Source organism: Etheostoma spectabile, chromosome 6, assembly GCF_008692095.1.
Source record: "Etheostoma spectabile isolate EspeVRDwgs_2016 chromosome 6, UIUC_Espe_1.0, whole genome shotgun sequence".
NCBI lineage: Eukaryota > Metazoa > Chordata > Actinopteri > Perciformes > Percidae > Etheostoma > Etheostoma spectabile.
Genome location: NC_045738.1, coordinates 30,915,554 through 30,926,051, shown reverse-complemented (window position 1 = coordinate 30,926,051; position 10,498 = coordinate 30,915,554). Strand labels below are relative to the sequence as shown.

General features: G+C 40.4%; 1 protein-coding gene and 1 long non-coding RNA gene across 5 annotated transcripts in view; one reads left to right on the top strand and one right to left on the bottom strand.

The window, feature by feature from the left end:
- Nucleotides 1–10,126, bottom strand: part of LOC116690582 (uncharacterized) — a 17,104-nt gene extending 6,978 nt beyond the window's left edge. The window contains exons 1-2 of the long non-coding RNA XR_004332298.1: nucleotides 10,116–10,126; nucleotides 8,476–8,482 (exon numbers count right to left, since the gene is read on the bottom strand). This is a non-coding gene — a long non-coding RNA (uncharacterized LOC116690582). The remainder of the gene's footprint in view (nucleotides 1–8,475; nucleotides 8,483–10,115) is intronic.
- Nucleotides 1–10,498, top strand: part of grik2 (glutamate receptor, ionotropic, kainate 2) — a 337,350-nt gene that overhangs the window by 89,071 nt on the left and 237,781 nt on the right. For all 4 annotated transcript variants that reach the window (XM_032517645.1, XM_032517644.1, XM_032517646.1 and 1 more), the window contains exon 5: nucleotides 10,294–10,475. In XM_032517645.1, coding sequence (XP_032373536.1) covers nucleotides 10,294–10,475 — 182 coding nt within the window. The remainder of the gene's footprint in view (nucleotides 1–10,293; nucleotides 10,476–10,498) is intronic.

Here is a 10,498-nt window from a genome sequence, read left to right as displayed (position 1 = left end):
TGTGTGTGTGTGTGTGTGTGTGTGCAGCAGCCCCAGTCCCATCATACGCTCGACTACCACTCAACAGCCTGTTTAAAGAAGGGCTCACTGACTCTTCACAATTCACCATGCTAATCCCACTTTTGCTGTGAGGGAATGCTAATGGAAGCTGCAATGTTTTTATGTGCAGTGTCCCTAGATTATTGGCTTGTGTGTTTATCATTTTGAGAGCGTGGAAAATTGGACAGTATTGTCAAATCAGCCTATAGATTTTTTTTTTTTATACAGTATAATTGTGATAAAAAAAAAAATTACCTACACCTTATTCTTGTTTAAAATCATTTACACAATACATAAATTTATATGGAGTGTGATAATAGGTGACATTGAAATTGTGGCGTTAAAGGCAACGCAAGGAAAAATTTATATTTTGATTAACTTTCATTGAGGGCCTTTGCAATAGCAAAAGTCTTCTAGCAATGCCCCTTCTATGCATTGCATCAGATAGCAGTGTTTTTTCTCATCTGGCCTTTAAACTTATCAGTCCAGACCCAACATTGAAATACGACCTCATGTTGGCTGAGTGAGTTCATCCTACAAGATTACATATGAGATGTTGGCTTCTTTAGCTGTGTGTTGCCAATTCACGCATTCACGTTTTAATTATGTTTTAATATTTTTTATTTGCTCTCATGATTATTTCCCACTGCCAGGGTTGCAACTGAAATATTAGGCTAAAGCAACAATAGTTTATGGAAAGCTAAAGTGTAATTAGGGTCATATTTTGTGCCTGACTGATGGGGAAGGGATATTGATAAGCATTGTGATTTGCACATTTACAGCGTCAGCTTTTTTTGCTTTCTCTCCTGGGTTAGAAGCAACGTTTCGCCTGTAAAATCGTGTCTGTGTTCTTCATGTTTATGTAGAATTATAGTTTGCTCTTCTTATGTAAAATATGCGCCTCTGGTAGATGTTTGTGATTGGTCATGCTGTGCAAACACCGCCTCTTTTATGTGAACGCATGTCACTGGATTGGGAAACCTCGGGTTGACTGAACTAGTTGTCAACCACCGTCGTGACACAGCTTATGCAGGACGGCAGATGTTAGGGTTAGTGAAGCCGGGTAACTGAAATGGGCATGTTGATCTTGATTCGTAGGACAGGCCTCTGGGTGTTACTGTAATGATGATTTTGGTCATGTCTTATTTATGCATTTAATATTCATCACTTTGGGTGTCAACACATCTTACGCCCACTATAATAAAGACCTAAAAAGCATTTATTTACTTTTATTGAATACATTTATTGAGTGTAATATGGTAAATTATTTCCAAGTGATCCTCTCTGTAAATGTATCACATAGTAATTTTAAAGTATGTTGAAAGACGACTGCTGAAATGTGCTGAGATTTTAGATTCTGGAAATATTAGTGGTTTGTTGCTTAAACATTATTACATTACATGTCATTTAGCTGACACTTTTATCCAAAAGTACTTACAATTTTGCTATATATATGTCAGAGGTTGCACGCCTCTGGAGCAACTATGGGTTAAGGGCCTTGCTCAGGGACACATTGGTTGAGCAGTGGGAATTGAACCCAGATCTCCCAGACTAAAGGAATGTGTCATATCCACTGCGCCATCATCACCACGCAAACATGGGATAAACAGTCCGTTCATTTAGTGTGTGAGAGAGGATGCACGAGCAGGAGAAAGACCCACTGAGTCTGCCTGCTGAGGGCCCAGTTTTTTGTGCTATACCCCTTTTCATATGCATTTTTACTTTGTCTTAGGACTACATATAATAACTAATATTATTTGCTCCCATTCTGAAATGAATTAGTTTGAACTCCTTTTGTGGTAGAGTAAGACGGTTTTATACCCACCGTACCATGTGGCAAGAATAGAAGGGAAGAGTTAATTGCACAAAGATAGAGTGGTGGTTCAGGCAATGGACTTTTTTCACACAAATGATTTAGAGCAAGGAGAACTTTGGTGTAGCTAATAACGAAGACAAATTTCACTGTTGTGACTGGCCCACATTTACACCCGGAGGTTTATTTATAGTGAGGGAACAGCAGCATGCATGGTCTGCCGCCACAATCCTACAAAGGCAAAAGTCAAAGGCTCTAACAACTGCTAGAACCTTTGACTGCCGGCCAGCTTTAACCTTTCTCCAACATGTTGGTGCATTTAATTGAATTTAATTGAACATAAATAAGCCATCCGATGTGGCGAGGGTCACATTAACCTCAGGGACTGATCAACCATTACTCCCATCATAGCGCTGCAGATCAGCAGACTGTGGGAATCACTTTAACGTCTCAGCGACCTATGATGATTGAGCAGCCCGCTAAAAGGAACTCTTCTTCCTTGTCGCACGGCACTCGGAAGGGAACGCTTGAGGGGCCGTTTCCTTACAAGGATATTTATCACAGGCAGGCCGATCTGTTTTACGCTCAGGAGACTCCCAGACGGCCCCCTAATAAACGCTTAGAGGGGATGAAATATTCATGCAGAGTTAAATATGGATCCTAGAGCAGTCGCTGCACATTAAACACTGTCGATGCTGATCAGCGCCGACACCCCTCTTTTCTCCCACTCCAGTATTTTTCCCCACCAGATTTCCCATCGGTTGCGCCTGCAGATTTTAGAAAAGGTACATGTAAAAAAGGAAAGTTCAGCCATGCAGAATGGAAGAGACGTCTTAGGAACAAGAGGCAGAGCTAGAAAACTCTGACATGTGTTGGTGATGAGCGAGTGCAGCATTCAGATGTGTCGGGCTGCTTTTATCAATGTTAACTAACTTACTGCAAAAAAGCTCACGCAACAACAACTTGTATGAGAAAATTAACACACAAACACACACTTTTGCTCTCTCACACTCTTGTATACATGTAAATTGAGCCAAGTGTTTTCTTGGAATAAGAACCTAACAGTGCAAAACAAAAATTACCTTGTCAAAGTGGCCGGTAAAATAACTGGCACGCAGCAGCTTTCTTTGGCAGATGTCCATGACGGACAAGTTTTTACGGAAGGCACGGTTCATCTTAAGCAGCTCTGACCCCCCTCTATTGGAGGAATTTGTTTGTCATATTGCTTCTGGGCCGAGATACAGGTTCCCCAGGGTAAAAAAACAATCGGTTTAAATTTTCCTTTGTTCCAAGTGCAATAAAAAGGCTTAATTCACACTGCACCTTGACTGAACTTTATCATTGCTTCCAGTCAGATGGTTTAATACTTTTAAAGAACAAAGGCAGTTTTTTATTGGTTGTTCTCTGTAACTGTTGTGTGTTCACGTCCGCTTCAACTACCAACCAGCCGCACTTAACGTTACATTTTCACCACCTAATGTTAGCTCCCCAAACATTGGCCATGTTGAATCCCGCTGTCAGTCATCATATATTAACATATATTGTTGTCCGCTAACCTCTTGCCTTCACACGATTTTCCTTAATAACCCACGTCTTGATGAGATAAAGTAACGACAATTCAAAAAGGATTCCTACTTCAGTTTCTGCATTACCATCGTAAATGTAATTTTCATAACATTAGTGCAATGAAAATTAAAGACAACTGCGACAAGTCCATCAGCAGTTCTGGTGAAGTCATTATAGCCTGTATAAACAAAAACCCAGCCAGTAAGCCAGCAAGGCTCTACAACTACTCCGCTCATCGTCAAAACAAACTCCATGCCGGCTGGTTGACAGTAAGAAAAAACAAAACAAAACGGGGAGTAGGGGTGTTGGTTGGAAATGTGGTCTTATAGTTGAGATAAAATCGGTCTAGACTTTGAACGTAATCCATGAATTCAACAGAATCCAGTTGTCAAATATTATTTGTACGTGAAAATAAGCTTTAGGAAATATTGTTTAATGTATATTAGCCATTCAGAATACCAAAGATAGTTTTTATAAATTAAGTCCAGGCAAAATATTGAAAAAAATAAATTATTACCTGCAATATAAATTCAAAATTATGAGATTATCTTTATGATTGAACAAATTACTTGTTCTATTATATCAATCAAAATTCCACCCAAATCTCTATTTTTTTGTTTTGTTCTAGAAAGGCACGGGTGTCTTACAGCCATTACTTTAAATTAAAATCACTATTGATGTATTGGTAGAAAAATATAAGGATTATAAAGACAACATGAGCTTCTTTCCCCATTGGTTCCAATTGAAGCAATTCTAAAACTTAACCCTTGTAATTTGGCCGCCTGGTGGTTCCATCCTAGAATAGCAATTCAGAATTACATGTCAAATCTATTGTTCTAATGCTGCGTTCTATTATTTATCCGAGTCAGAATTCCGACTGGAAAGTCAGACGTTGCCTAGCAACACGCACCAACACGCCCCTTTTCCCCGGATTTCCGAGCTCGGAACATGGACGATCGACACCGAGCAAGAATTCCAATCTCTGAGGTCCGAGTCGGATTGTTGAAGATAATAGAACGCAGCAAATATCTATGGTTCTAAATCTATGGTTTTGACAATCCTGCCAGCGGTCTTAGTCACATGACCAATTAATGTTTCCATGACAACTATCCAAAGTTTTGATACCATAGAAACATCACTGGAATTGTTTATTTTAAAAGATGCAGACTAAGCCTATAGAAAATGTGTATTAAAATGTATATAAAATAAAAACTAGGAAAATTAATAATAAATGTGATGTGTTTTATTTAGCAGAATTACATTGTGTTCTATCCTATCCAATATTTCCTATATTTCTAAGCAGAATCTCAGATTTTTTTTTGTGCAGATTCTTCTTTTGCTAAAATACATAATCAGTCAGCCTGACTGATTGGGCACATCAAAGAATTTGTCAGGCATGGAGGCCACCCCCAGTGGAATCATGGGAGGGACTAAGTGAATCAGCATGGGTCCATCTGTCCAAGCATCTTTCCATCTGGCATGTCAAGTACAACTGACTGGCTTTTGTTTAAGATTTATGGAAGTTGTGCCAGTCCTTGGTTCTAAATTCTCAAAATACAGCAGTTGGCCTTACATGGATCAGATTGTTCATGTTGTAAGGCTCCAGGACAAATGAGTTGTTGTGTTGAAGTCTAAAATGAGTTGTACGTCTTTTTCAATCATTTTGACTGTAGTCATCAATAAAAATGTGTTGAGTGATCAAATTTACAGCAAAAAATAGATAGTCATGTGACCATGTCAGGTGACAAAATGTTTGTTATGCTTACCATTGTTGAACCTTGTGGCAACCCAAATATGGAGGTATAAATGTGCCTTGTGTTTGTCTTTAACTCCCGGTAGTCGGGGTGATATTTCCACCTCATACCAAGAGCCTTTCCACTGTCCTGAGCTTTTATTTTTTGTTTAACAATTTCTTTTCATGATAAAAGCTTTTTCCCACAACATTAACTGGTCGTATTTAACTACAGTGTTGATAGCCAATAACCAATGTTTTCACATGAAAAACAAGTGAAATTACAGTATGTCCAGTTGTCCCATCTGCAGAAATCTCCCTTATTGGATCATACTTAGTCAGTGGCGTGGTAACGCAACAGTAATCATGTATGCACTGTGCATACATTTTTTTCTGTGAGACATGCATCGCATTTAATGAAAAAAATGCATAAATGTCCACAGGACCAGCAGTCGACAGAGTTCTGTTCTCTGCTGTGTTCACAGTAATCATTTTCTCCTAATTATACCTTGTTTCACCAAAAACACATCAATTATTAATCACAATAGATCCGTAGATAAACTGGTTGCTGAACGCTGACTATCACTAAACAAACGGACGGAGCTAGAGTATATTGTTTGAATCATGTGTGTTTACATGGACTTGAATGTTCAGATGCGTTTTTATCCTTTGGCGGAAGATTTGTAGGCTTTTGGCCATCCTGATGTCAGTATGGGAGCTCATTCCACCATTTAGGAGCCAGGACAGCAAAGGGGAGCATGTATCTACACGTTAGGGTAGTTGCAGCAAGGTTGGCAGTGAAGGAGAGTTGGTCATTGAGTGTCACACCCAGGTTTCTAGCAGTCAGGGAGGGGACTACCACAGAGTTGTCAATTGTTATAGTCAGGTCTTGGGTAGGATAGTCCTACCAGTCTGACAGGCCAAGATCCGTGCTGCTACTTGTATTTCAGACTCCGGATAGAAAATAATTTGTCAGGTTTCATCAGCGTAGCTGTGATAAGAAAAGCCATGTGAGTGAATGACAGACCTGAGAGAGTTGGTGTACAAAGAAAAGGGGACCCAGTACTGATCTCTGAGGAACCCCAGTTTTCAATGGGCACGGTTCTGAGGTAGATCCTCTCCAAGATACCGAGTAGGTTTGGTCTGCCAGGTAAGATGTGAGAACCTGAGACACCCACATCCTGAGTGTCGAAATGAGGATCTGGTGGTTCACTGTTTCAAAGGTAGCAGAAAGAAAGAAAGTACAGAAAGATGACGATGGAAGAGAGAGAGGTTGCTATAGTGATGTGACGCTGCACTGCAAAATAGGGCAGTCTCTGTTGTGTGGCCAGCCTTGACGCCAGAGTGGTGTGGATCAAGAAGGTTGTTCTGGTGGAGATAGGTAGAGAGTTGATTATAAATTAAGAAGAAGGGAGATGGGTCTGCCGTTGTTTACCTCAGATGAGTTGAGGGTTGGTTTTTTGAGTAGTGGGGTCACTCTTGCCTCTTTGATGGCGTCGGGGAAACAGCCTGTTGACAAGGAGATGTTGATGAGATGGGTGAGGAAAGGAAGAAGATTAAGAGCAAAAGACTGGAGTAGGTGATCTGGACATACGATATGATAAAGTACACTAGGAGCACACTCTCATACAATACAATCTCTATTTTTACACACATATAGACATATTTGTGCACTGCTAGTACTCTGATAGCCATGGTTACTGGGAGCTCTATGACACAACTTCAAACCTTTGTAGTCTGCTGTGTCTATATTACACACAGTAGTGTTTCTGAGGCCAGCTGAGATGTTGTGACCCACAGCCGAGAAGTCACTTTATCATGACGGTTAAATGGAACACTGCCAGTGTCTCACAGGTCAACACACTGGGGATATCATCATCAGTGTGCGACAGAGTGTTTGATTTAATGAAAACCAGAGACAGGCTGCAAGCTGGTTTCCCACAGTGCAGTGCACTCATCTGGAAGCAGGAAGTAAACAAATAATGCCACAGGCCAAACAGCTGGGGATAGTGGGCTGTGGGCAGAGACACGGGACTGCTGCGCCAGTTTTGGCCGATGTGCCTGTTTGTAAATGCATAGACTGGTGCTGGACTAATATTTGCAATAGCATCTGGTCCAGAATTCACTTTCAATAAACAGTAGTTTGATTAAATACATTTGATAATTTTTGAGTTTTTAAATTAGAGTCAGAGTAGAATGGCAGTAACTCTGCACATTTTGTTTTTCACTGGATAATAATTATAGGTTACTTCTCTCAATTGTATTTCAGCACCTGTATCTTAAAATAATCTTATACTAGAATGCCGGATGGTGCCTCAGCATAAGAGCCTCGGGAAGGAACTTGTTTTGGTGGAACATGTGTACGTTCAAAAGTTGTTTTAGTTTTGCAACAGAAAACTCAGATTGGACAGATAGTCTAGCTAGCTGTCTGGATTTACTCTGCAGAGATCTGAGGAGCAGTTAACCATAGTCCTCAGAAATCCACCGGAGTTTAAAATTACAACACAAAGAAAGCAGAAGGTATCGGAAAAGAGTGACATGCGGCAGAATTTCTGGTGGCAACTGAAGGGCAATCCCGGGAGGGGAACGTCATGGATATAGAGACTCTCACTACACTGTTGCTCTCTTTTTTCTACCTGCGTTCTCTCATCTTTGCCTCTTCCATTCTCCTCCTCATCCTCATCATCCTTCTGAATATTCCCATCTGACCCGTTGACAGTAGGCATTGCACTCTTTCTTTGATGCGTTTCTGGAAAAATGATTGACACAACGTGAGGTTGTATTTATTTTGTTCGAAAAAGCACAAACAGTGTGCAAGGACCTTTTTTGTCTTTCTTAAGAATATTTTTTGGGCATTTTTAGGCCTTTATTGTTGCGAGGACAGCTTGAAAAGAGAGAGGGGGGTAATGACACGCAGCAAAGGGCCGCATGGTGGAACCAAATCCCCGGCTGCCGCGTTGAGGACTGAGCCTCTGCATATGGGCTCACACTCTACCCGGTGATCCACCCAGGCGTCCAGTGTGCAGGGACATTTAGTTGGAGTTGGCGAGTGTGGAGGATAAAAAAAAAAGATGCAATTAACCCAAAACCTGTTTAGCAAAATGAAAAGATGATTATGACATAACTTTTCTGGTCTGCCACTTGCTGTGGTTGAGGTGTGGCTAGGTTTAGGCAAAAAAATGTGAGGAAAAGAAGATTGTGGTCATGGGCTTAGTAGGTTTTTTATAAAGCATGTGAATGGCAGACTGATGCTGTTTTATTTTGCTGTAGAGGACAGTCTTGAATTGAGAAAGCAGAAAAGCATAAACATCCGCCAATTGGATACACAGACACTGCATTTAACAAGCAAGTTTTAGAGAAAACATTCATTCATCAAGCATACACACTCCCTTGAAAATGACTTAAATTTTAAAAAGCTTGCATTAAATGACAAAATAAGTGCATCAACCACAAAATCCATTCTAAACAAACTAAGGCCATGTTCACACTTGGCGTATTTTTAAGCTGCCAGTGTTTTACATTATAATCCGATTGAGTAAACCATGTTTTCAAAAAAGTCATCAGCTCAGTGTCTTTTTAAAATTGAAAAAAGTTAAACTTTTCTTGGAAAAAAAACACCCTGCGTCAAGAGCTTTTTTGACAGCTGAGACCTGTTGTTTCCATAACAACATGGAAAAAATGGAAAAGGTGCCGATAGATAGACTTGTGCTAGTGTCAAAGCACACAGCCAGTTGTATGATATGACCGAGTGCTCCTTGTTCAGGCAATGACAGTTAGGGAAACTCGGTTTCTGTTATTTATCTATCTAGCGTTAGCGTTTGCCTTAGCGTTAGCGTTTGCCTTAGCGTTAGCCTAAGCATTAGCATTAGAGATAGTGTTAGCATTAGCACAGATTCCCTTTACAAGATCAACATCTGTTTTTATCTTATTAAACAAAGCATCACGCTGTTCCCCCCCAAAAAAGAGGACAGTAGAAACCAAAATGGAATTTGTTTTCTATATCATTTAAACTACACATCATCAATATGTACTGTATATACGCACATATTCTTATGCTGCAACCCAAAAAAGATTGATCAGCTACTGAGAAGAGAAATGCTCAATGAACATTACAGTAGAAGGCATCTGTCAAAATTAAGATGTTGTGACTCTGTTGAAGTCAGTCAATTTCTCTAGCAAGCTTGACTTCACAAAAACGCAGCAGCAAGTGGCCTATAGAGGTGGAGAGGGATCAATAGTGAGGCGAATCAATGCCGTCTATGATGAATGATGAATGTCAGGTAATGTGCAGTATTGATGTGTGCATTTGTTTTGTTGTGTTTGCAAGAATATTTTATAGTTGGATCCATGTCTGCTGATGTAGTCTCACACAGCGCTGCGAAGGAGGGTCTGGCTACACAGCATTTGGGGGGGGGTTATTGGCATTTCTTTAAACCATTCACAATTGTCCTGGACGGCGATAAGCTTCACATGGAGCCTCTGAAAAACAGTCTCGAGAAGGAACTTGTTTTGGTCGAACATGTTCAAAAGTTGTTTTAGTCGTGTAACAGAAAACTCAGACTGGACAGATTGTCCAGCTAGCTGTCTGGATTTACCCTGCAGAGATCTTAGGAGCAGTTCACCTTACTCCTCAGAAATAGAGCATCATTTGAAATTCCAACACAAAGAAAGCACAAGGTAACTAATATTGGCCGAAAAGACATCTGGTGGAATTTCTAGTGGCACCGGACCAATCCTGGGAGTGGAATGTCGTGGATATAGACTAGATGCGGTATGGATAATAATAGAGGTACAAAAAGAACATGGAAAGAGGAAATAGAAAGACACTAAAAGAAAAACTTTTAGGATAGAGACTAGAGAAGGCAGGGGAGGGTATCGAAGAGAAATGGATTTTATTAGAAATAAACCAAAAACGGTAATATATCCCGACAACTTTCTCATCCTCACTGTTATTATGGCCACCACTGCCACATGAATTAGAGGTAGCTTTTACCTCAGTTACTGTTGAAATGCATGTATATATATTTGACATTTCCTTTAGGAAATGCATTGTCCCCAGAACCAGGCTAATTTTTCCGATAGCAATAACTCTTGAAAAAGAAAGCTTAACATTTTTTTTTCTTCTTTGTTGTTCTCCCTGCAGGTCTGATTCGCTTGCAAGAACTCATAAAGGCACCATCCCGGTACAACATCCGGTTAAAGATCCGACAGCTGCCTGCAGAGACCAAGGATGCTAAGCCGCTGTTAAAAGAGATGAAGCGGGGGAAGGAGTTCCACATCATCTTTGACTGTGGCCACGAAATGGCTGCTGGGATCCTGAAGCAGGTGTGTGTGTGTGTGTGTGTGTG